We start from the raw sequence: 25,662 nt of genomic DNA, 5'->3' as shown, positions 1-25,662 counted from the left end.
AATAATACACACATCACATTTATGGCAGGTGATCCACATAATTCATTTATTTGTCAGTTGTTCAATAGGATGGTTATGTAAATAATTAATTATATTTTAAAAATTCAAAAACTGCAAAAGAAGCAAAAAATGTTATTTCTAGCAGGCAGTTAATACATATGTACATTTCCCAGGCACTTCATCTTAATTCAAATAAGGAACATTTTGTGAAAAACCTAAAGATGGATGTTAAGTGACATTAAGCATTGATGTTAAATCTAAGAGACTCCAGATCAGGGTTATGGATACCTACCGCCATACAGTTTATTCAAACAAATAAGTGACAAACTTAAATATAGATAAACACTTATCTAACACACCTGATCCAGTTAATTAAGGCCTTCAGTAGCATTGGAATATTAGAGCCAGGTGTGTTGGGAACAAAGTAAGTAACATATCTTCTGGTGTATTCAGTGTGACCCAATACAGCCAAACTGCACAGCACACCCAAAGTTAAGTACTCACAAAAAAACATTTCAGTTTCAGAAAGAGAAATGCTGATTCCAACACTAAATACTGTATTTTGTGTGATGTATACATATCTATATGGTGAGAAAAATGGTTACTTTAGAAAACCAGTTAGCCAAAGCTATCACTAATATAAAAGCATTTTACTCTGTAACTGTGCCCCAAAACATGTGAGCAATCACAACTCTCTCATGACACAAAAGGATCTAATGGACCTTTTACCGTCAAACCGTGTCAACGCAAGCATCCACATGAGTACAGAATGTTTGAACTGCTGATATTCACTAATAAAAATGCTGGTGAAATACATTCTTAAAACAATAAATGTGCTAATAAAATCTTTTTATTTCTTGTTCTTGGCATGCTGAGCTGTAAGGAATGCTGTTGGGTAAAGCAGTGTGAGGTCGTCTTAATGGATGGGTCCAGTACAGAGGGGTCCCCAGCCAGTCCCCAGACACTGATATGCCTGGGCCAGGTAACAGGGCTGTGTGTGGCAGAAGGGTTGCATGAGGTCTATCTGCATATACACGAGTTTCCTTCGTCTCTGCTTACCAGCGGTTTAGTGCTGCGCGCCCGGGGGGTGGGGTGGGGTGGGGTGGGGTGGGGGGAGAAGGAGGAGGGGAGGTCTGCAGGAGAACAGTAGAGAGAGCTGGGACCTCCCAGTGTGGTCAGGAGAGAAATCAGCCTACTCAGGATGTCTCCTCTTCTATCGTGAAGCTCTGCATGGGCATTTTGCTGAGGTCACGAATGTCTTCCAGTAGACTGGCTGGGGTCAAGATGTGAGAGGAACCTACGCAGGGAACAGAAAACTACCCGTTACTGGAAAAGGCTCCGTTACTTCAGAGGCCCCCGTGACCGGTATCCACCGTACCAATACAAGTCAGTAACGGAGTTACCCTGCCAGCACTTATCCCCTTACCTCTAGTCCTTCATAAATGATTCTAAACAGGCTACGTGCTAAGGAGACATCACTCTTGCAGATTTGCTTTCAAGCAAAGGTTCTAACTTCTCAAAACGAATGATTGTGGCTCACACAAAAAAAAATAATACACTGGTATCAGTGCCACAGCCCAAGGAGGCAGTTACATACACGAAACAGAAAGGAAGGACTGACACTTTATTGCACCCAATTACTATTCGCTCACTGGAATTATTGAATCATTACATGCCTCTTCCACCTCTGGTCTTAAAAACTGCAAAATCAAATGCAAACTATTTTAGGTAATAAGAACCTTCCAGCTTCAATGCAAATTTGTGAAAGAGACGCTATACAAAAGGAAGCATTGTATAATTGCTGCTGTCCATAGACTGGTACTGACCGACGATGACTTCACAGGTTTTGGTGGCCTGCGTGACCTCATAAGCGCAACGCATTTCAGAATAGCAGACTCCACCCAGGATGAAGATGATGAGGCGTAAACCACTGCGATAGTCATCCAGAGAACTGGGCTTCGGTTTCTGCCTTGCGCTGATCCGGGGGGGGGGGGGGGGGGGGGGTGTTAGAGAGAAAGAGATGGAGAAAGAGAAAAAGGGATCAAAAAGAGAAGGAGGAAGAGAGCACAAGTTCAGAGACAGAAAGAGGGAAACAGAAAATGAAGCAGAGTGAGAAAGTAGGAGAGACAGGCAGACGGAGAGAGCAAGAGAGAGTCAGGGAAAGAATCAAGGAATGCAGACATGCACAAGAAAGAAATTGTCAAACAGAGAACCTTCGGATATCAGATCCCACACAGCAAACCCCAACACTCTAATTAGCCATAAACTATGGAGAGGCCAACCAAGCCCTCCGAACACCGACATCACATCATAACGTAATGCCAAACAGGCCAATGATTCAGGAAAGTGCACAGGAGCCTCGACCCTCAGCCTTACCTCACAGCTCTGAGTGCAGGGGGCGGGAGAAGGAGAGGGGGCACGTTAGCACCAACGAGCAACTGTAACTTCAGTCTGCAGCTCTATAATCAGTTTTTGCCTTTGGAACCATTCTGGACTTAAGCTTAAATTAAGCCATGCAAGGAGAGCATTTTGATAGCAGGCTGGTAGCCAGAATGGGCCTCTCTATTTGAGGGCTGTTACAGAAGTGCCTGGCTTGATGAGTATGCGTGCCTGGCCTACCTCACAGCACGGGACCCATTCCAGGCGGAGGGGCACTCAGATTGGTGAGGCCACACACTCGTGTCCAACTTATTCCCCACCACATCCTGTACCCCCAACAGACACACACACGGAAATGAGAGTACATCATTGAAACAGCTTGCAGATGTCTTCAGCAAAATGAGAGGAAATGAGGGATAGGCTTTAGAGTCCTGTTAACTGTTCCATGTAGGTCCCATTAAATATTACACTCATGCACCACAACTACACACGATGATAAGTTTAACAACAAAATTATTTTTTTAAACCTTTGTTTCTAAAGTGTGTTATAATTATTATTGCTGATTTATTTGAATAATGCCATCTGTGAGTTTGCATGTCCAGGTGTAAATTTACCGTTATGTACAGCACAACACAGGGTCCAAAATGAATCTGCTGGCCCATACACTGACTCGTCCAATGTCTGCAAGAGTCCCTGCTCTGATTAAATTCACCCCGATTTCTGGAATTAGACTTGCCAGTCATAGGTGTGGCATATGCCTCGGCCAGGCCATGGCATATGTGGCATATGGCAGTGGTTAAGGTACTGGACTTGTAATCGGATGGTTGCTGGTTCAAGCCCCACCAAGTTGCCACTGTTGGGCCCCTGAGCAAGACCCTTTACCCTCAATTACTCAGGTTTACTCAGTCATAATTGTAAGTCGCTTTGGATAAAAATGTCAACTAAAGGCCACAAACGTAAATGTAAATACGTGACTAACGAGTCACAGTGGAACTTTCAGTGGAAGGGTTGTGTGTACCGGTTGAAATATCGGAGTGCGTCCGATTGGCCGCTAGCGTTTGTGGTCAGACAGAGGGCACAGGTGCATCTCACCTCCATCACATCCTTGATGATGGGTGTCCAACGCGAGAGGTTGTACATCTCCTCCTGGGAGCGGTCCCTTCGGGAGGACTTTCGAGACGAGAACAAACTCATCTGCAGGAGAAGCAGGGGTGAGGGGACGGACATGAAATGGAGAAAGAAAATCTCACCGTGAGCATTTTATTTCAGTTTGTATGCTTCTCTCAAATACAGGAAACATTACAGCAATGTAGCTCAGATTCAGTTAAAGGAGAGAGAGAGACTGGGGTTGTCTCACTCACCGAGGCAATGATGGGCACGCCCAGTTCTTTCCAGTTTGTGATGTATTCACTCTCGTTCTCGATCTTCACGTGCTGAATGAGCTTAGTAAGGTTCTCCTCTGTCGTGCCTGCTCTCACACACACATTAATATATGAACCAACAAGACGTAAGTGGTGGTGAAGTGCTTTCAGAAGCCCTGTTTCAGGGCCCATTCATTGGTAGGCTGGGGGGGTGTTTGAGCAAGACATGTGAGGACCCACTGTAGTGAGTGTGTGTTTGGGGGGACACACAGGACATGTGAAGACCCATTATAGTGAGTGGGGGGGGGGGGGGGGAACGCAGGGCGTGTGAGGACACTGTAGTGAGTGTGGGGACACTGTAGTGAGTGTGTGGGGACTCGGGGTGTGTGGGGACACTAGTGAGTGTGTGGGGACTCAGGGTGTGTGAGGACACTGTAGTGAGTGTGTGGGGACTCAGGGTGTGTGAGGACACTGTAGTGAGTGTGTGGGGATGCGGGGTGCGTCAGGTCGCGTGAGGACACAGCACTGGGCCGCACCGTTAAGGCTGAAGATATAGAGGAGGACAGCACGGATCTTATCGGGGGTGCTGTGTGGGTTCAGGAGGATGGGCAGCAGCGTCCGCATGGGGTCCCTCACCTTCTGCCCCTCCACGTCCAAGCCCATGGCAAGGTCCTGTGCACAGGGAAGAGAACAGCTCTCACACACTGTGACCTTTTCACTGATCACAATCACAGGTGCCATGGTCACTAGTCCAAGTCTACTCGTATCTTCTCTCTCTGATCAGCTAGATCAGATGTGATCTGACCGTACCTAAAATTTGAACAATACGCACTTAATCAGCATTCGGATTTAGCTTGTTTACAGCCTAAAGGTGTTTCAGTCTATGGCTTAAAAAAAATTCTCATTTATGTGTCTGTTAAAATTGCTCCTTGTTAATACTAGGGTTCATTTTCCTCAAACCAATGATAAACAACAAAAAGCCCCACACACATTTAAAACAAAAAGCCCAGTTTTTTAGTTCCTGTGCAATGTTCTCCCATGGAGGGGTGGAGCCCCGGGTACCTGCTCTGCTTTGCACAGCTTCTCCACCGACTCCTGAAACTTGGTCATGCAGTCCTCGGCCAGCGACAGGTGGATCGTTTTCTGGGGGGGGGGGGGGCAGAGAAACACTGTCACACCAAAGCACGGCTTCTGTAAAGTCAGTCAATACCTCAACCCATGTCCAGAACGAAAAACTCGACACGGTGCATCTTCCCCATCCAGAAACGCCCAAAGAAGAAGAGCTATCAGACCAGCTTATTTCTCATTGTCTGCAACTGTTGTCATGGCATTGCCTGTTTTGCACTGAAAATGTAAAAAGACGCACGGCATCAGTGCAGGCGGGGGGCCTCGGGCGGCTCACGTACCTGGGCAACCTGCTTCCGGAAAGTAGGCATCTGTTTCATCAGCTGGGCAAGGACTCCTATCGACATCTGGAAACAATGGCGCAAAGCTGAAGAAGATGATGATGATGATGATGATGATGAAGGGGCAGAAGCAGTAAATGTGACGGAGGCTGAAGGGCGATGAAGGAGTCATGGGGATGGACGGACTCTCACCTTTGTGTCCGACTGCTTCCTGCTGGCTGAGATCTCCTTCACCAGCTTCGGGATTTGTCTTTTTTTTTTTTTTTTTTTTTTTTTAAAAAGATTTTTTCGATTGTTAGAAAAGTAGTGATCAGACTATTTAACAAGACAGCCACAGTCAGCACTGAGACAAGCCCTCGATGATTTCTTGCTAGTCAGGTGGAGACTAGACATCGTATTTTAGCTGAGTTACTCACTCGGTGACCTCAGCGATGTGCATGTGCCGGAGTTTGACCCACAGCTCGTCAGCTTCGTTCAGCAATGCTTCCTTCTGTGAGCCGTCCTTCCCTTTGTACCTGACGCCGAAAAGCACAGCTCAACTCACCACGGCAGCGTTTACAAACGTGTTCAGATAGTCCAGTCTCCTGTGTTGGAGTTACTAGGTCATGGTCTGCGTACTTGTTAAATGTCTGTCAATGTGTTTGTGTAAAAAAGGTTTACTTATAAGTGTCATTCTTGATGTCCATGAGGTCATAAGCCATGGCCTGGTAGGTCAACTCATGTAGTATTGGGCTCACGGGGTCGAAGCCACGGTCAACGATGATTAACTGTGCTGACGTCTTTTCCTATAGGTGAGAGGCAAACATTCAAGAGGTCAGTATGCCGTGATTTTGATGAGTTTTTTTTTTTTTCTGGCCAAAAGGTCATCTCAGTGACTAATGGGTCCCCCGTGTAAGACGTGTGTGAGCATTATGATGTATTAAAATTTAATGATCAAAAAAAAAAATAATAATAATCATGTATCACGTTAAAGCTTATTTTATACTAAGAAAATAAAGGGCACTGTTTAAAGTGTACTTTCACATAAACATGTTTGCGAGAGTTCTAATTGATCTGCTGTTAGCTATATTTTTAAGAGCTTGTAAGGAGACCTGTAACAGTACCTTTGGATAGAGCATTTGTGATTTTTCTCTCTTCCATCCATTCAACACATCTCGTTAACAATGTTAAACAATCACCTCATGCCGCCTGTTCTCTTTAACCCCACAAACTCTCCCGTTTCATAGAAATGTGCAGGTGCGATTCTCAGTGAGACACAAATTAGAAAATTTTAATTGACAAATTCAGCAGTGCAAGCAGCCGTGCTACAGAAGGCATTTAATATATGCTTCATGAAAGCCGCAGCAGCAAGCTGCCATTCTGAGCTGTCCTACAATTTGAGAAGAGACGGCTGCTCAAGTTCCTCCTCAGGAAAACCCCTCATCCTCACCATAGCATGCGTTGTGTTACTGAACACTTGGAATATAATACAAAAGAAGAATGAACGCACACCCTGAAGGGATACCAAAACACACAACTAAAATAAACTTCGTTCATCTGTACCACTATCCATAAAAGGCAGTGAGAGAGGGAGGGAGTTAGGGAGGGAGTGAGTCAGACAGAAAGAGGGAGACAGAGAGTGAGGGAGATAGAGAGAGAGGGGGAGTGAGAGAGAGAAGAAGCGAGTGCTGAAAGAGACACCTTTTTTTTGTTGTCGTCGTCGAGCCTGTAATGTCGTTCCAGTTTTTTGTCCACTAGTTCAGCCAGAAATTTAGCATAATCCTTCGATGAATCTCTGCACACACAGCATAACCAATACGAGCTGTAACAATAATAATTCACATCGACACATGGACAGCTGAATCTGCACTCAGCACAGCCCAATGAAATTACAGAACTATAAAAAGAACATCATAACCCATCTAAAAGCTGTACAAATCATAAATGCTGCACAAACCAAAAACATGCCAATGAGTCAATGCTGACTACTGGTCCTGTGAGTGCGTGTGGCTAAATCTTTGCTCTCACTCACTTCTTGTATCTGACCCCAGGGTACTCATCCAGAGTGGCACACAATGTGACTATCTGATCTGCAAGGGCTTCTAGAGTTTGGTTTCGGTCCTGACTATGAGGACTGTAGATGCTACTGAAGGCCGCTGGATTGTTGCAGGTAAACACCTGTACACACACATACACACACAAACAGCCTGAATTAGATCAAAATCAACACTACTCAAAGCAAAATAAGAACAGAAAAAGGTGAACGTAGCACTCTACTCCTGAACAGGAGTACACAGCATCTACACAGACTGTAGGCCTCGGAGCTAAAATGTCTGCATGCAGGCTGTAGGCCTGGACTGTAAGCCAGCCCTGTTTCTCTCTGGAACGCTTCCCTTTCTGCTAAGTATGGCCTTTTCCTGTGGGAAACAATATTCACCAGCACAGAGCTGACCCCCTGGGGCAAGACTCGCATACGTCAATGTGCATTTCCTCACAGGAAGTCCACTTACACCTGAGACCATTTCAGACAGCTATCATTTGTCCTAAATATCAACCTTGTGCCAGCAAATGCTGGTCCTACTAACAGTGCAATGTTTCTGACAGCTGCAACCAAACATATTGTTTAAACCCAGAATGTTCATGAAGAAACGCACACCATCATGGGCAACTTTCATAAACAAACACATCCAACATGGGCACATTACTTAGAAAAGACGACTAAGGAAGAGAAAACAATTTTTAAAAAGCAACTACTTACTTGTGCTTCAAGTGGAAGAAAGGATATGTTGATCTCTTTGCACACTTTGATGTACTTTGCACATAGTTTAATTCTGTTGAACAGCTCATCTGGACAATCTAAAAGGAGTGGGGGGAAAAACACACTCCATAAAAGAGCAGTTCATGCCCTCAAGAGTTTACCAAACTTTGGCGTTGGGATGGAAGTTACTTCCTGATAGAACAGACCACACAGGGTGAAGGAGCAGCCATACAAGAAGTGCAAGAAGAGGAAGAATGGGAGGATGAGAAAGAAGGTGAGGAAGAGGAAGAGGAAGAGGACGAATTGAAGGAAGGATTTTTTTTTTTACTGCACTTAAGATAGGGTTGTAATGTGGGCATTGTGACTCCCTTTAATGCTTGCAGGAATTAGGGCCAAGCTTCTGAGTCAACTCATTTTCAAATAACATCTACTGCATAAACCTATTGCGGTCATCACTTATTTTAATAATCTAACATCTGAAAATTCAAAGATTCCTGTCAAAACTATCATGTTTTGAATGTATGCGCTTGTTCAAAAGATTTTACATGACTTCAGTCGCAACAGGCTCCTCTTATGGAGTAAGAGAAAAGGGAGCATACGCAAAGCTCAAAATACACGTAGGTATTATATCAACATGGGTATTATTATATCAAACCAAGCTTTGCAGGTTCTAGCAGTATCATCGTTTCTTTTTGAAACATTAGATGAGTTACCTTAAGCCAGATGAGTTTTTCCCACTAGAACTAAATCTTCTCGGAAGAAAATAATCCAACTAGGATAGGATTGCCTGTCACAGCCTTAAAGTTGACAAACAAACACGGACTCAGCTTCCCTCCGCCACCCTGCAAGCACAGGGACTCGAGTACCGTGGTAGTACAGGGCTCCTCAACTGCACTACGGGGAACCAAACTCTCTGTACAGTTTCAGGTTTTCCCCATCCCAACTTTCCCAACCCAGCCCGTTCATGAGTTGGATCAGGTGTACTGGGGTGAGGAGTATCTGGAACCGTGCAGGGCGGTGGTTCTCCAGGACCGCAGGGTTCAGTGGCGGCAGGAGGGGACCTTCCAGCCTGCCTGTTTTCCTCACAGCAAGGCTCCCCACTTCCACCGTGCTCCCCCATACGCACTTACAGTCGGTAAAGTAGACATATGCAGCTTTGTACTTGGGCTTGAGCTTGAAGTCATTGATGAACGCATCCACGCACTGTCAGGAAGGAACAAAACCACAGAAAGGACAGTGCAAAAAAAAAGCATTAATGACAGACAGCACTTATTTTTATTTAGGACAAAGTATGGTGTACAACGAGGTTGTCAGTTTTGTAATACACAAAATTTTGCAATCAGATTGAAAGTGCAGGAGCAGACACTGCAGTATTATCTGACCTTTTCATTAGGAGACATGAAATAGATGGCCTTCATCTCCAACACAGGCTCCCTGCTTTTAAACAGGTCCTCCACAACTACAAATGAGACACACACACACACACACACGCGCACAGTCAGATAGCTGCCCACCATCATCACTGATTCATTAGCCCCATAACAGCTTCTGTAGTCAGAGACATCGGAGTAAGACAAGGGCCCCAGGCTCCCTTGTGCACACTCCACTCCAATCCTAGTGTCATAGGCAAAAAAACTGTCCTGCTATAGCACATCCAGGATCCTCTGCTAATAACCAGGTCGAATCAGATAAAGCCAATGGAAAGGCTAAATAACTGGACAGGTGGGGATGCACTGATTTGAGAATGCCCTTGAAGTGGCACAGGAGCCAAAAGGTTTATAAGGACACCCCCCCCCCCCCCAATTCACAGTGTGGATGGGTGAACTCTTAAAAAAAAAAAAAAAAGTCTCATGAATAAAGGATGTCACTAACATTAGATTGTTCCAATGATCTCAATTAACAGAGAAATAATTGCGGTCTAATCACCTGTCTTAAGATCTTATACAGAGAAATAATTGCGGTCTAATCACCTGTCTTAAGATCTTATACAATCTGAGGGGATCTCAATGTATTAATCTAATTTTCTTCTTCAGTTCCTTACTTGTGATCCCTTCATTCATCAGGTCAGTCATGTTGCAGCACGAGGACAGGAGACAGGTGGTGAAGTTGTCCAGTATCAGTATCTATGGCGACAAAGTAGACAAGATTAACCAAATCACAATTGAATTCAGGTCAAGCAGAGCAACAAGTATTCAATACAACCAATTATGTAGAGCTTTCATTGCCCTTGTGCCATAAAAAAATGTCCATTCAGGTGGCCTACTTTATATTAGATAACGGTTCTGCGCGTCAAATCATTGGCTTGCATTTGTCAAAAGACAGACCGGTCTGCTCAAACAGTACTTTAAGGCATTTAAAACAACATGCATACCAACCTTCCATACGTCTGTTTTTCTGCAGTCTGCAATAATAGTATCCTTGAGTTCTGCGTATTGAGGCAAAAAATAATAATGTTATTAAATAAACGTGAAATGGTCATCAGAGATACGCCTTTGACTTCGACACGTTACCCGTTTACTGTTTTTAGTCAACTAGAATAAATGCTTAATGTCATACTTTATTGGTTTCCTTGCTAGCGGGTATTTAGCCATAGGAGCAGCAGGATTCAAACTTTCACAACAGTTGGACAACCTAGTCAGCTAGCGTTAGCCAAGTCAGCTAACTAGACCTACAGGAACTCCATTAGTGCTAGGTTAGCTTAACAAGCTACCTGGAGTCAACTCCCGCCAAGGTTTACACATATACGGAAACTAATTACAACCTTTCATCTGTTGTTTAGTAAGACTTACTATCTACTAACCTGGGGTATGTAGCTTAGCTAGAGTTAGCGTCACATTTGTTGACAGTAAACTTGCCTAAATGGAATTTAACAGGCTAACTTCAGCTAGCCAACCAGCTAGCTAACCTACTGACGACAGATGTAAGTTTAACACTAAACTGGAGGCTGACAGCTCAGTCTCAGTAATGCTTTTTTAGCACGAAACATCCGAGATAAAACAACAGGAGTGAAGCAACTATGTGTGAGCTTTAATCACAACAGGAAGGGAGGCTCGCCAGAAAAAAACCCGACTGTTGCTAACGTTACACTCAGCTTAGTTGGCAAACTCGTGTTTATTTTTTATGGACAATTAAACTTGTTTATTGACGCGAACACGGCTTGAAAATGTAAAACATTAGCTAACTCTATTAATTCTAAAAGTCTGAATAAAACATTCCGGGACTGAATTAACTTACTTTGCCAAACTATTTTTTTCAGCCCGTAGTCTGAACCAGTTGCCATCTTGACTTTTTTTTTTTTTTTTTTTTTTTTTTTACGTGCCAAGTACGTAATGACATCACCAAGAACGCGCGCGCGGACTCGCGTTATCGAGTTAATCTATTTAAATTATTTAAAATGTCCTCTGAAAGTAGTTGGAAAGTTTCCCGTCAGAATTATATTATTAATGTTGTTGTGAACAGTATATGTCTTGATTACAGGTCATTTTAACAAAAAAAAAAAAAAAAAAAGCTTTACCAGCTTGAACAATTTCAGAAAAAAATATTATTATAGACCATATATCATACAATTCATATCTCTATTGATCCCTTGCCCACCTTCCTGGAGGCGACCAAATTACCCCACCTCTGATTGGTCAATTTCCCCTAGGAGGCGGGCCTAACCGGAGATATTTTAGTTAACGCCGGTGAAGCAAAATTTTAGTGTAATACAAGAGACAAAAGATATCAAATATTTACACCTTGAACAGATACAGCTGGGATTTTAAACCTGAACGGAATACAAGACGATGGACCTTCGTGGAATGAAGTTTTGGGTACTTTTTTTTGGAGCTGTGTTACAGGTATGTGGTTTTGTGTGTGTGTGTGTGTGTGTGTGTGTGTGTGTGTGTGTGTGTGTGTGTGTGTGTGCGTGCGTGTAAATGAAGGATGTGAATAGTATGGAAACGATGACATGCAAGTTTTATGAAAAATATTTTTTGGATTTAGAGTTATGGATTTTCTTAATGACCATATATTTTTTCTCTTATTTACAGAATTCTGTACAAGGTAAAACGCAATCTGTGAGAAAATTCGAATTCCTATTATAACGTCAGAACTAATTGCTGTTAAAAAAAAATACTGCTTACTATATTACCTGAATATCAATTAATTATCTCAAAATTTGTTGGGGTTTTTTGGATGATTGTTGCTGCACTCTCACCGTCCCGCTTTCATCTTTTCAGGGACCTCTCTAACCATTAGCGTATACACGGTCACCTCGAAGAGCGTTGTGCTCCGCTGGAACAGCTACCCAGGCGCTGCCTCCTTCAAAGTGTCAGCCACTCCCAATACCGCTCCGGATCGTGTCGTTTTCAGCAGTTTCAGTCCTTACACCATCATCGGATCCGTGAACTCTCTCACACCCAATACTGTTTACACCTTTATTGTGGAGGCACTAGACAGCTCCTTGACTGTGCTAGCACAAAGTAGTGTTGATGGATACACTGGTATGTGTTACAAATACATTATGAATGTGAACGGGACGGTAACGCATTAATTCACTTACTATGTGCAGTGCTCAGTGTTAGAGTCAGTATTTATCTGGATTATCCTATGCATGCATGTGGAGAAGTTCAAGTTATATTTAACTCGTTAGATCCCAGGGTTCATGTGTCAAAAAGTGCGGTAACTGCCTCTCTGTGACATGTCAGCTCCTGACATTCCCATCATCAACACGGCCATCTCCAAGCAGAGCCAGAGTGTGACGGTGGACTTTGTTGAGGTCACGGGCGCTACCTCCTACGTGCTACGTGCTGAGACCGCCGACGGCTCGTTCTTCTCTGAGGGTCTCACGACAAACTCTCCAGGCGTGATTACTGGTCTGCAGCCGTACACAGACTACCTCTTCAGCGTCATGTCTGTCAACGGCGGGGGCCGGAGCCAGCCATCCAGCCAGATTTCAGCAAAAACAGGTATCCCTCTCTTCCATCGGCACTCTCACAGAAGCGCCCCCCCCCCACCCCCACCGACCCTGCATCCCTGAAAAGAAACAACCCATTCACGAGGGCACACTGTCGGCCATTCTCCAGATTCTGGACCTAATCTGGACATTCAATCTCCTCACTGAATAAAAAAATAAAAAAGTTGTGACAGATCAAGATTTGGCTCATATTTGGCCTCATGGTGCTCGAATTGTTACCTTCTCACCAGTGTAATGTGTTCACCCCTGGGGGAGTGAGTGGGTGTTAGCTTAGCGTGCGTCTTGAGTAACAGTATCCTGTGTTGCACTGTCCTGGACCTCTGAGGTATAGGGCAGTTTCAACTGCTCATTAATGGTGGATCACCATTTCTGACAAGGTCCCCTGAAGGAAGCAATGATCTCAGACGTTAAAATAGGTCATGTCCATTTAGCTCTTGGGGCAGCATCTGAAATCGTATTTCTCAAAATAGGGCAGAACAGTGGTTTTATTTCACAACTAAGTTTACAGATGAGCTGGATCAGGTCTGGTAAGAAAAGTGTGGGTATAAAACAGTATCCAGTGATCAAGAATCCTGTTACTGCAATTTATTTCAACTCTGCATCCAGAAAACTGACTGACAGTGTTTTATCTGTGGCTGCCTCCCTGTACCCGCCTTTTATGTCCCTTTGTCCTCCCCGTATGGGCAGTGCTGCCCCCCCCTCAGCTGAACAGCACCTCCCCTAGCAACAGCAGCATCCTGGTTGCCTGGGCTCTGGTGCCCAATGCCATGCTCTACAGCTACACCGTCAGCCGTGACAACACCCTGCAGCTGAACCGCAGCAGCACCACCGACGTCTCGCTGGACCTCGGAGGCCTGGACGCCGGTGTCAGCTACTGCGTCACAGTCAACGGCTGGAGCCCGGACGGCGTCCCTGGAGACACCACCACCATCTGCCAGATCACCCGTAAGAGGGGCGGGGCGTGGAGATGAAATGATTGGCTGGAATTGATACGAGGCAGGGCCTTCTCATTTCCTGGTGATTAGCGCCGCTGTCTGGATGGTTAGTGTAAATGGCAGATTTTTTCCCCCCCCCCACACACACACACACACACACACACACACACACAGGTCCCTCCACTCCCCAGTCTGTGCTGCTGCACGGGGTGTTGGTGAACGGCGTGTGGGGCGTGTCCGTGTCTTGGGCCTCCGTACAGGGCGCAAACCAGTACGTAGCCACGAGCTCTTCTGGCGTCAGCTGCTCATCTGCGTTGAGCCCCTGCGTGCTGATGGTGGGGGGCTGTGGGCAGGTCCTCTACACCTCCATCACTGCCATCAACCAGGCCGGAGCAAGCCAGCCCTCTCGTCCAATAAGCTTCAACACCAGTGAGTTGGACAATGGTTTTCATGCAAGAACACACACACACACACACACACATTTATCTGTGAATGTCCAGAACATGGTGTTTATACATATGTTATATGTGTATTATATATGTAACTATCTGTATATAATGAGTTTTCTAATATGTGGCATGAACGGAACTCTAACCTTAACCTTAAGTTTTTGACCTTTTACTTTCAGAAACTGAAGCATGCACTTTTTAAAAGAAACATTTTACTTTGTCAGGAATATTTTTCTGATCATGGCAAAAGTAGCCTTCCTTTGCTCTAATTTCCTACATAGGACATTAGTGTCCTGCAAATTCACATGCACACACGCGCGCGCGCACACACACACACACACACACACACACACACACACACACACACACACACAAAGTTACTCTTACTCTTACATTATTGTCTTTAATTCATGTAAAGTTTGACAATATTTGCCTGTGCATGTACACATAACATAATAAATGTCAGCTATATGTATAAGCTATAATGTCAGCATTTTGCAGCAATAAAAACCAGACTTATATATGAAGGATTATACTATACGAAGGAAACACAATATTATTATTTTCTCCCTCTTGTTCTCGCGTGCCCCTCTCTCTAATCCTCAGAGCCGTGTCCTCCGGATCCTGTCCGTGTGAACGTGTTAGGCGGAGGTAACTGCTCGTTGGTGTGGAACTCCACGTCCTACACCGATTACTACACGGCCTTCTTCAAGCGAGACGACGGCATGGAGGAGTCGTGCAACACCACCAGCATCTCCTGTTCCTTCCACTGCAGTTGTGGATACTCCTACCTGCTCAGCGTGTTCAGTAACAACCAGGCTGGGACCAGCCCCCTCGGACCTGTTCTCAACGAGACCACTGGTAAGCGCCCACGAGTCAGAGGACTTGCGAAACGTTGCACATTACACATTTGTACCATCGTAGCCACGGCATGTAGGTGTGCTGATCCTTTATTTGGTCTAGATTAATGCATGTCACATTTCCAAGCAAAGTCACACACTCGCGCATGCCGCTTGTACTCACACTGCTGTTCGCCCGCCTCCCCAAAGTGCCGTGCTGCCCTGGCGATGTGGTAGTGTGGGCTCCTTCTCCGGAGACGCTGGAGATGGTGTGGACGCCGGTGCGTGGTGCCGACTCGTACCAGACATGGGCAGTGGTCGCCGGCGTGCCCGACGTGATCTGTAATGACACGTCATCCACCTGCGTGCTCTCCAGCCTCACCTGTAACACCAATTACAGTGTGACCATCATCCCCTGCACCGAGACCCACGGCTGTAACCTCTCCTGCAGCCCTCAGACACACGAAACAGGTAACACACACACACACACACACACATACATACATGGAACAGGTAGCACACGCACACACACACACACACACACACACACACACTTACACAAACACAAAACAGGTAACACACACACACACACACACACACACACACATACATACATGGAACAGGTAGCACACGCACACACACAAACACACACTTACACAAACACAAAACAGGTAAAACACACACACACCACATAAACACAAAGGTGAAACATTTTCTGAATGTAAAACCAACACCTAGATAATACTCTCACACACTTTCATGTTTTCTTTTTTTCCGTAACGTCTCCTGTTAAGCGCTTTCTCATTTTCTCGCTATCTCTATTTTTCTCTCGCTTTCTCTCATCCCACAGTTCCGTGCATGCCAGCGGTAGTGGGCGTGAGCCAGAACAGCTCTACCTCCATCGATGTCACCTGGAACGGCTCAAACATCGCCGCCGACTACACAGCCATTGCCGCTAACATGCAGGGCGGCATCCACACTTGTCAGTCAACGGGAGCATCCTGTACAGTCACAGGGTTGCTCTGTGGCTCCTCCTACACGGTCAGCGTCATCGCGGCCACCGCAGCTGGACAGAGCATACCCAGCTTCAGTGTGCCCTTTGAGATAGGTGAGATTTCCCTGACCCAACCGTGCCCATTCACTGCCCAGAGGTTCTGGTTGTAGAGAAGCACTCTGCCTTTGGTGGTGATAGGACTAGGAGGATAGGTTCAAACTGCACAGGATACTCTTTTCTTAATCTCATAGCAAGGAAGGTGTAGTTGCATCATGTGTTTGCAGTTTCTTAAAAAAAAAAGACCCATCAGCTTTGTCTTGAACGGTGTATTGAGGTTTACCTAATGTCTGAGCTGGGCGCGTAACATGAATCTGAATGATAAATTCATATATAAATAAATTAAGACATGCTAGTCTTGTGACCAGTTTTAAGGCACCTAAATAAAAACAGGCTGAATTCTGAAATCTGATCCCAGCCCTGGCTGTTCATTGGGAATCTGGCTCAGCTGTCTCTCTCTTCTCTCTGTTTAGCTCCTTGCTGCCCAGACAACCTGACTGTGACCCAGGTGACGCAGGCCTTGAGTAACGTCAGTTGGTCAGTGGCACGTGGCGCCCAGTCCTTCCACGTATCGCTGATGTCACCGAGGGGCAGCGCCAAGTGCCGCTCCTTGCAGTCCAGCTGCCTGATAGGCTGCATCACATGTGGAACGAACTACACTGTCTCTCTGGAAGCCATCAGTCCGTCTGGAAAGACGGAACCTTGCACGTACCACAGCTTCTCTTCCAGTGAGTGGGAGGAACTGCCGACATGCCCACTCTCAAATACACGCCCCCACTCTCAAATACACGCCCCCACTCTCAAATACACGCCCCCACTCTCCCTGACACGCCCCCACTCTCAAAGACACACCCCCACTCTCAAATACACACCCCCACTCTCAAATACACGCCCCCACTCTCAAATACACACCCCCACTCTCAAATACACGCCCCCACTCTCAAATACACACCCCCACTCTCCCTGACACGCCCCCACTCTCAAAGACACACCCCCACTCTCCCTGACACGCCCCCACTCTCAAAGACACACCCCCACTCTCGCTGACACGCCCCCACTCGCAAAGACACACCCCCACTCTAATTGACACACCCCAACTCTCACTGACACTCCAAACAGAATCAGGGTAGCTCCAAACACTCATGCAGCCTTATGCTAGGCCACTCTGTAAAAATGAGAATAAGTCAATTCTCAATTCAGTGTAATAAAAAATGTGTAATTTTATTAATCTTCATAAAGCTGCAATAACTGAATTTTTTAGACCGCATGGATGACTTGTCACACCGCAGGTATATCCTGATTGATCAATCAAAGCACTGCCTTAACTTATCCAGCTCCTCCTTTGTTACACATGCCCCTCCCTCTCATCCTCCCCCTGCAGGTGAGTGCTGTCCGTCAGGGATCCGCCTCTATAAGCGGTCCAATAACACGCTGCGCGTGCAGTGGAGGGCGGCCACAACCCTTAGCAACTACACGGCCAAGGTTTCTGGCAGTGGGCGGAGCTACACCTGCAGCCCCGGCCCAGGGGGCAGCACCTGCGATGTCGCCGACGTCACATGTGGTAACGTGTACTCAGTAGTGGTCGCGCCGGTCAACCCAGACACAACTGTCATCCCGTTCTGCTCCAGTAGGATCTACTCAGGTATGGAACCGTTTTTGTTTGTTTGTTTGTCTGTCTTTAAATATGGATTTGTTATTAGCATTATGGTGTAATTTTGGGTACACTGTCCACGTGCATTTAAAAAAATATATATATACATTTATTATTATTATTATTAATATTGCTGTTGTTGTTTTTAAGTGAATAAGATATAGTCAACTCTTATGCTTAATTTTAATCTCATTACCTTTCAGTTTATTGCCAAGGGACCAACGTTGGAACTTGTAAGTTACACTTAAAAACAAACTACTTAAATGTATGCAGAAACATATTTTGCATATAGTCTAAGGAAATATTTTTGACCAAAGAGTTTTTTTTATTTTCTTTTGATGATTAAAAATAGAAGTCCATATAGACAAATGCGAGTCTGTCTAAAATTTATGACCAGAAGATGTGATAAATTGCAGATATCTTTAAGGTGATATTTGTTGAACATATTTCAAATAAATTAATAAATTTATTATTTATAATTATACTATTCATATATTTTTGTTTTTTAGGCTTGTTTATGGCAAATGGCAAAAATCTGTTAAATCTTATGCACAGATTCATTTAGTCTTTTTTTGCAGTACTTTATCGTGGGAAGAGAAGTGTGGATTAATAAAAGGTATGTATAGGATTTCCTCAGCATGACACAAAACTAACAATATAGAACCATCCCAATCCATAGCTTTTAAAATACTGAACAATCAGACTTCATATGATATTCGATGCAGCCTATTCCCTGAGAAAATTCTCAATGGTGCTTTTGTGCACCTGTGTATCTGATCACACTGGCATTCACACGAAAGAGGTTAAATGATGAGTCATATTTCCATGATCTGAAAGAAAGCACACAATACGTCTGCAGGACAAAAACTGCAGAAGAAAGAACAATATTCACAATAATGGTCACTTATTCATGATCCATGATGAGTTATGTTACTGTACTGTTGTGGGGTTGAAAGCTTACACATTGCTTGCCAAATGAAAGAAATCATTTGTTTTTGGTATTTGGTATGTTTCTTCTGACTGTTGTTGCAGTGTGTGAGTAGCGCTAGGGAGTGCCTGACTCTTGTCAATTCCTGCTGCCCAGTGTCAGATGAAGTCAGCACAGTTCCACTCATCCAAACCACGTTCTCCATGCCAGACCGCGACCTTTGGTGACCCTCCTAAAATGCCGCAAAATAGCACGCTGTCCTCTGGTCATGTTCACATGATAATTAGTATCCGTATAAATATTGGTATTGAAATTGTCTACTCAGAGTGTATTTAAAGCTATTTAATTTTGCCAAAAGATTAAATGAGTATTTAAAATGATTTATCAACTAATTACTACAGGGAAATTGAAGGCACTGTTTTAATTTTAAATTATGGAAGAATGTGCAATTGCGAAAAAAAAATCTGATAGTGAATAATGTAATATGATCATGGAAAGTTATTGAGCTTCACAAACATAGTCAAAAATTCCAACAGAAATAAGCCATTTCTTAAAACCAAAGTGTTTATTGGAGACATTATATATAACATTCAGGAATCCTGAAATGCTCTCAGGGACAGTAACTACAGTTGTTTTTCCATGTGTGCTCTGGGAGCCCTTGTTGTATTAATTTGACTATATATCTTTGGATCATTGTAACAATACCATAAGTTCAGTAAGAAAACTATGCTCAAATGATGTATTTTGTGAACAGAGGACATTTGTGTAATGTGGCAAAAAAACAAAAAAAAAATGGAAGAAAAAAGACAAGCAAATAATAATAAGAAGAAGAAGAAGTAACTTTAATAATTTTTTACAGTATATAGTTTTAATCGTCAATTTATATAATGCCTTCCTCACATTCAAATGCTAAAAATGTGTCAGCCAATGTGAAAGTTAGAGCGCTTCAATCTGAAAACTAATTTTGTTGTTTAAACGTAAATATAAAATGTAAAATTAAATGCACACACTGTAGAACACCCCCCCCCCCCCCCCCCCCCCGTTTTGTGCCTCCAGAAGAGCCATATGAATCCAGCTGCCTTATGGATGTGAGTTTAAAAAAATCTGTTAGGTTAGGTAAATATATGTCTTTTATTACATTCTTGAGTATTCCATAGTAATAAAAGAAACTTCCTGCATTTCTGTGCCGTGTGTCTTTTGTTTCCCCCACATATTAAAACTAGGCATTTAAAAAAATTGACTATTTGACAATGGTCAAAGCCTAAAGACCGTGATTACAGCCCAAAGACAGTGGTCAAAGCCCAAAGACAGTGGTCAAAGCCTAAAGACCGTGATTACAGCCCAAAGACAGTGGTCAAAGCCCAAAGACAGTGGTCAAAGCCTAAAGACCGTGATTACAGCCCAAAGACAGTGGTCAAAGCCCAAAGACAGTGGTCAAAGCCCAAAGACAGTGGTCAAAGCCCAGTGACAATGGTCAAAGCCCAAAGACAACTTCCTCTGGCTTTGCCTGGTGTCCCTTGCAGTCTTCAAATGCAGACTGAAGATTTATCTATTTGTGGAATATTTAAAATGACCATTGATCCCGCACCTGTTGGCTAACCGAACCTCCAGCATGTATAGTTTTTTTGTTGTCTGATATAGAGCTTATACTTGATTTGCCCTTCTAGGCATCAGTATTGATCTCTGTATTTCAACAGTATTCTAGTTCATTGGTATCTTGAACTCTAACTTACTGTACTTGCTAGGAAGTAATCTATGAGTAAATGACAAAACAATTTTATAAATTGCTCTGGATAAGAGCGTTTGCTAAATGCAGAAAATGTAAATGTTGAATGAATGCAATTTTTACATGAAACTTAGAATACTCCCATAAAAGGATTGAATATACTAAATATGCTATCCATTAAAAATGGATAAAATACAAAGAAAGATACGATTACCTTGGGACCATAAGAACAGAACTCTTCATGGAACAAGCTTCTTGCTTCATTACAGAGGATGGTCTGTGCAGGTTGCTGCATTAACAGAAACACATGTGAGCGGCAGCAGAAATGCAGTATGCACCGTACAAGTGAAACATGGAAATATCATGTACCACATCTGCAGGTACGACGCGAGTTAAACGCCTTCGTGCACAGACTGCTGAGCTGAATCGTCTTCCCACGGTTAGAATAAAAGGGGCAGAAGGGAAGTCACAAGCAGCCAATTAGCACCATGATTATTTGTGGCCAAATGTCACAGGTTCTTCTCTTTTGCTTGTATTGTCCTCACACGCACCCGCCACGGCCCCGAAGGTAAAACAGAATTAGGAAGAACAGAGCACAACTGCATATGGACTTCATATTTTTGTCACAGTCGCACGAAAGAACAGCTCTTTAAGCTTGTTTAATAATCGTTGTAGGGTTTTAACCTACCTCAAATCATGTACACTCCAGGCAATGACATACTTCCACATCACTGTATGATCTTTCACATAATGTGTTACAAATAAAAACGCTGAAAATGTTTACCGCCGTATACCGCTACTAATATGAAATCGTCTTTCCTTCTGTATACTTGTTACTGATGTGAGGGTGAACGTGATCTTCTGGAAAAAGGAGAGGGTCTAACACTATAGAAGACTTTTTTTCCATCTTTGTTGTGCTACGTTTTAAGCACTCATTCTTAATCTTCAACACTTTTTGTAACAGAACACTGGTGGCTGCCGTCGGAAACATGATGACAATGCAGAAATGGAAAGTTAATGCCAACGTGGCATTTCAACTAGTAGCACAAGTCATGGTATCTAGTGACTCACAATGAGTCATCTTAGTTTTAATTCCAATTAATTCTATTTTCAGGCATGCATCAGTCATATTTAGTTGTCATGGGCGTGGAACAGAGCAGCATCACAACGCTAAAAGAGTCTGTGGTACATGCTAGAATAGCTATAAATATTTCAGCAATGGTTTATTAAGAATATAACATCATTCAGCAATATTCTATTTATCTGATAGCTTCATAAATGACCTATTACTGAGCTATAACAAAATTGAAACCCTTGAACATTATACAAATTACACAAAGCCAGGCGCTTCAGAGCATGAAGGTGGTGTTTCAGTGCAGGTGTGATTCTCTTGTTTTCTAAACTCAGCTCACCTGATATCACAGGTATTGTGTTGTGCTGATAACACCCGTGTCATGGGTTTGATTCCCAGGGACCACACATGCTGCTGTACAGAAAAAGATGTAGAAAAAAAGTAGCTTTGGATAAGAGTATCTGCCAAACGATGTAAAGTCTAAAAACTGATGCTATTGTAATTTAGAACAATGTTATGTTAAAACATCTACATTGTTCTGGAAGTATTTTTTGGGGGGTTTTTTGTAGGACAGTTCCCTCCTTCCAAAAGACACAAACACCCACTTAAAGTTAACGGGGGTTTTGCATGTGGTATGTGTCTTCTACCTTGTATTTGCTTCGTGACTTTTGTTTGGCATAAAATTGCAAGAGGGAAGGGGAAATGAGGAGCGGCAAACAGACTGACCAGAGGGCAGTTAGGATGATTTTAATGGTCTATGATTGACAGGGGCTCTAACAAACACTGTAATGGCCCATTGTGATGTCTTGTTATGGGGCTCAAAGTTTCCTGGTGGTACTCCAAAGACTGATCGGTAGCTATTGCTGTTCAATGCTCCACAATATGGAAGAACATCACAGAAAAACCCCAAAACACACAAATGGAAATCAAAACCGGACACATGGACATACAGCGTAAACACTGGACACCTGGACATGCAACCAAAAAATCAGACATCTGGACATACAAAGGCGTTCTATCTGGTCTAGCTCACCATCTTTTTTGTTGTATTTTTTCTTGTTTTGTCACAGGGATCTTTTATTGACCTTGTGCAGTTGATTTAGGACGTAGAATGACACAAATGATTAATTTAACTTGCAATGTGTTGCAGTCAAATATGTAGAGATACACAAAACTTTAGAAGTACAGAAGGTTTCCAGAGAAACAGGGTGTTTTGGTCAGAGGTCCTTCATCAGCTATACAATCAAAGTGTGTCTCTTATCTCTATATTTGCATGACTTTAATTTAAAATATATGACATTAAAATCAAATATATGCATTACAGTAAATAGTTGCATGCAGTACCAGGTTTATATATATATATATATATATATATATATATATATATATATATATATATGCCTAAAATCTTGTGGTTTATATAAAACTACTAAATATTTTGTTGCTCTTCTTAAAGCAGCAACAAGTCATTTTTACCATATGTAGCAGGGGCTCAAACCCCTGATTAGTAGCGTGCCGGACTCAAGGCCTCCCTCTGGTGACCGGAGGGGGCCTTGGACTGGTACTGACCCTTACAGGACTCCACCCCCCAGGAAAGAGCAGCTCCTGACGTCCCAAAGCCAGCCGCATGATCCCGCAGAAAAGCCCAAATGAGTTCACGGTCCAGGATGTGACAGGAGGGGACCCAGGACCACTCCTTGGGCTCATATCCCTCCCAGTCCACCAGATACTGACTCCACCACGAACCCGCTGGACGTCCAAGAGACGCTTGACCATATACGCCAGTGCCCCGTCCACCATGTGTGGACCCGGCGGGTCGGAGGGGCCCACTGAACACAATACGGGCCTAAGGCGAGACACATGGAAAGTGAGGTGGACCCTTAATGACAGGGGAAGGGCAAGGCGATAAGAAACAGGGTTTACGTGGCGAAGAACCTTGAATGGCCCGATGTAGCGAGGAGCGAGTTTGCGAGTATAACCACGCAAAGGCAGGTCCCTTCGCTGATAAGGCGGTGCTGGTCACTGTCTCTTGTCGGCATAATGCTTTTGAGCAGCTGTAGCAGATAAGAGAGCCCTGCATGTCCTCTGCAAGGCTAAGCGGCAGCGCGTGACTGTTTGCTTAGCAGACCGGACACCCACGTTGGCCTCCTAGTCAGCTAACATGGGCAGAGCATACCCGTACTGGCACTCGAATGGTGACATGCCTAAGGAGGAGTGCCACAGGTTGTTGTGGGCAACTCCACGCATAATAGGTGTTCGGATCAAAAGGATGAGCAGGAGGAGGCCAGACATCGGAGGGTGCGCTCCAAGTCTTGGTTGACCTTCTTGGTAAGGCCGTTGGATTAGGGATGGAAGCCAGAGGACCAGCTGGCCTGTGCCCCCAACAATCGACAAAAGGCCCCGCAGAAGCAGCTATTGAATTGGGGCCCATGGTCTGACATGATGTCGCTAGGCAGCCCATGAAGACGGACAACCTGTGTAAGCAGTAATTTAGCTGTCTCCTTCGCAGATGGCAGTTTTGGCAGTGCAAAGAAGCGGCCGGCCTTGGAGAACCTGTTGACGACCACCAAAATCACAGTGTTGCCCTTTGATGGGGGCAGCCCTATGATAAAATCGAGCGACAGATGAGACCAAGGGCGTGAAGGGACAGCCAGTGGGTGCAACAGGCCAGCGGGCCTTGTCCTGGGGTCCTTGAACTAAGCACAAGTGTGACAGGAGTTCACATACGCCCAGACGTGGGGTTCCATGCGGGGCCACCAAAACTGCTGATGGAGAAACTCGAGTGTTCATGTGACTCCTGGGTGCACTGAAAAAGGGGATACATGACCCCACTCAAGGACCTGAGCTCTGACCACTTTAGGTACATACAACCGCCTGGGATGGCATCCACCTGGGTCTGGGTTAGCAAGGAGGGATACAGTTTTTTGTCCTCTCCTGACCGTTGGGACAGAACTGCACCAACACCCACCTCAGATGCGTCTATGTCAATGATAAATGGAAGCTCCGCATCAGGGAGCTGAAGAATGGGAGCCTTGATTAGATGACGTTTCAGTTCTTCGAATGTCTGCTGGGCTTCGGTGGACCAGCAGAACCAACCAGATGTCTTCCTGGTCAACACGATCAGTGGGGCTGCAACCATGCTAAAGTTCCTAATGAACCAGTGGTAAAAGTTCGTGAAGCCTAGGAAACATTGGACCAGATGCACAGAGGTGGGTCTAGTCCAGTTCTCTACAGCCCATACCTTGGCGGGTCCATGCACAGCTTGTTGTGGGAGACAACAAATCCCAAAAAGGAGATGGTTCATGCATGGAATACTGACTTCTCCAGCTTGATGAAGAGGTGGATCTTGAGTAGAAGCTGGAGGACCCACCTAACATGGGTAACATTCGTCTACCGTTTGGCTGTATATTAAAATGTCATTCAAGTAGACAAACACGTATCTCTCAAGGGCTTCCCTTAGGACCTCGTTGATGTATCGTTGGAAGATGACAGGTGCGTTCATCAACCCAAATGGCATGACTAGGTATTCGTAGTGCCCAGAGAGGGTGATGAATCCTCAGGGCTAACTTGTTGCCTAACCCAGCATTGAGAAAGTTGCCCACCGCTCCTGAGTCCACCAATGCCTGGAGACGTGTTTCAGACATTCCCCAAGCAATTGTGGTACTGAGGAACAACCCTTGAGCTCGAGGAGGACTGGTTGAGTCCATCAGAAGTCCTCCTTTCCCTGACGGATGTTGTCTTTTCCCCGGAGCTCAGGGAAAGCTGGGTGAATATGACCCGAGCTTCCACAGTAAAGACACTTCCCTTCCCGCATCCAAGTGTTGTACTCACTTCAGGAAAGGTGGGTGTGTCCGAGCTGCATTGGCTGGGGTCCGGACTCCTCCCGCTTGTCAGGCACATGAACAGAGCCTCGACTCTGGTCCCCATGCTCTGCGCCTCTCCCGTACGTGACTGGCAAATTGCACGACCGGATCGATCAGGTCATGGAGAGAGGCGGGAGTATATCCGAGGACCAGTTCGTGTTTAAGCTCCTCACCGAGGCCCTGGTGGAAAGCAGCCATCAGCGCTGTGGGATTCCATCCACTCTCGGCCGCTAGAGTGCAAAATTCGTGTAATCACCCACCGCTCTTTTCCCCTGACGTACATTAAGGAGTCAGGAAGCTGTCTCCC

General features: G+C 44.6%; 2 protein-coding genes across 6 annotated transcripts; one reads left to right on the top strand and one right to left on the bottom strand.

Annotated features, from left to right (window-relative positions):
• Nucleotides 1–18: 18 nt before the first annotated feature.
• stxbp3 (syntaxin binding protein 3) lies at nucleotides 19–11,213 on the bottom strand. 5 transcript variants are annotated; one of them, XM_081704404.1, is made up of 19 exons: nucleotides 11,119–11,212; nucleotides 10,260–10,309; nucleotides 9,926–10,007; nucleotides 9,267–9,343; nucleotides 9,015–9,087; nucleotides 7,885–7,982; nucleotides 7,159–7,304; nucleotides 6,828–6,948; nucleotides 5,808–5,932; nucleotides 5,564–5,662; nucleotides 5,340–5,397; nucleotides 5,148–5,213; nucleotides 4,804–4,884; nucleotides 4,278–4,413; nucleotides 3,742–3,848; nucleotides 3,473–3,574; nucleotides 2,620–2,705; nucleotides 1,827–1,975; nucleotides 19–1,297 (listed from the first exon to the last, which is right to left on the bottom strand). In XM_081704404.1, the coding sequence occupies exons 1-19, from the start codon at nucleotides 11,162–11,164 to the stop codon at nucleotides 1,197–1,199; spliced, it is 1,803 nt and encodes a 600-aa protein (XP_081560530.1). In that variant the 5' UTR covers nucleotides 11,165–11,212; the 3' UTR covers nucleotides 19–1,196. The 5 variants fall into 5 exon arrangements, 4 of the variants coding, with proteins under 4 accessions (XP_081560530.1, XP_035377393.1, XP_081560531.1 ...); XM_035521500.2 differs by having other exon boundaries at nucleotides 6,828–6,921; XM_081704405.1 differs by lacking the exon at nucleotides 11,119–11,212 and adding an exon at nucleotides 10,685–10,810.
• On the top strand, nucleotides 10,666–19,708 carry LOC113570379 (fibronectin type III domain-containing protein 7). The gene is made up of 15 exons (XM_026998756.3): nucleotides 10,666–10,804; nucleotides 11,631–11,723; nucleotides 11,916–11,928; nucleotides 12,105–12,368; nucleotides 12,573–12,833; nucleotides 13,529–13,786; nucleotides 13,951–14,205; nucleotides 14,832–15,086; nucleotides 15,275–15,535; nucleotides 15,915–16,172; nucleotides 16,589–16,843; nucleotides 17,497–17,757; nucleotides 17,970–17,999; nucleotides 18,345–18,382; nucleotides 18,799–19,708. Exons 2-14 carry the CDS (start codon nucleotides 11,670–11,672, stop codon nucleotides 18,374–18,376), a joined length of 2,457 nt encoding a protein of 818 aa, XP_026854557.3. The 5' UTR covers nucleotides 10,666–10,804; nucleotides 11,631–11,669; the 3' UTR covers nucleotides 18,377–18,382; nucleotides 18,799–19,708.
• Nucleotides 19,709–25,662: the final 5,954 nt, after the last annotated feature.

This window comes from Electrophorus electricus, chromosome 21 (assembly GCF_041902795.1).
Source record: "Electrophorus electricus isolate QZ-2024a chromosome 21, ASM4190279v1, whole genome shotgun sequence".
In the NCBI taxonomy this organism is placed as follows: domain Eukaryota; kingdom Metazoa; phylum Chordata; class Actinopteri; order Gymnotiformes; family Gymnotidae; genus Electrophorus; species Electrophorus electricus.
This window is presented reverse-complemented; position numbering and strand designations above follow the sequence as displayed.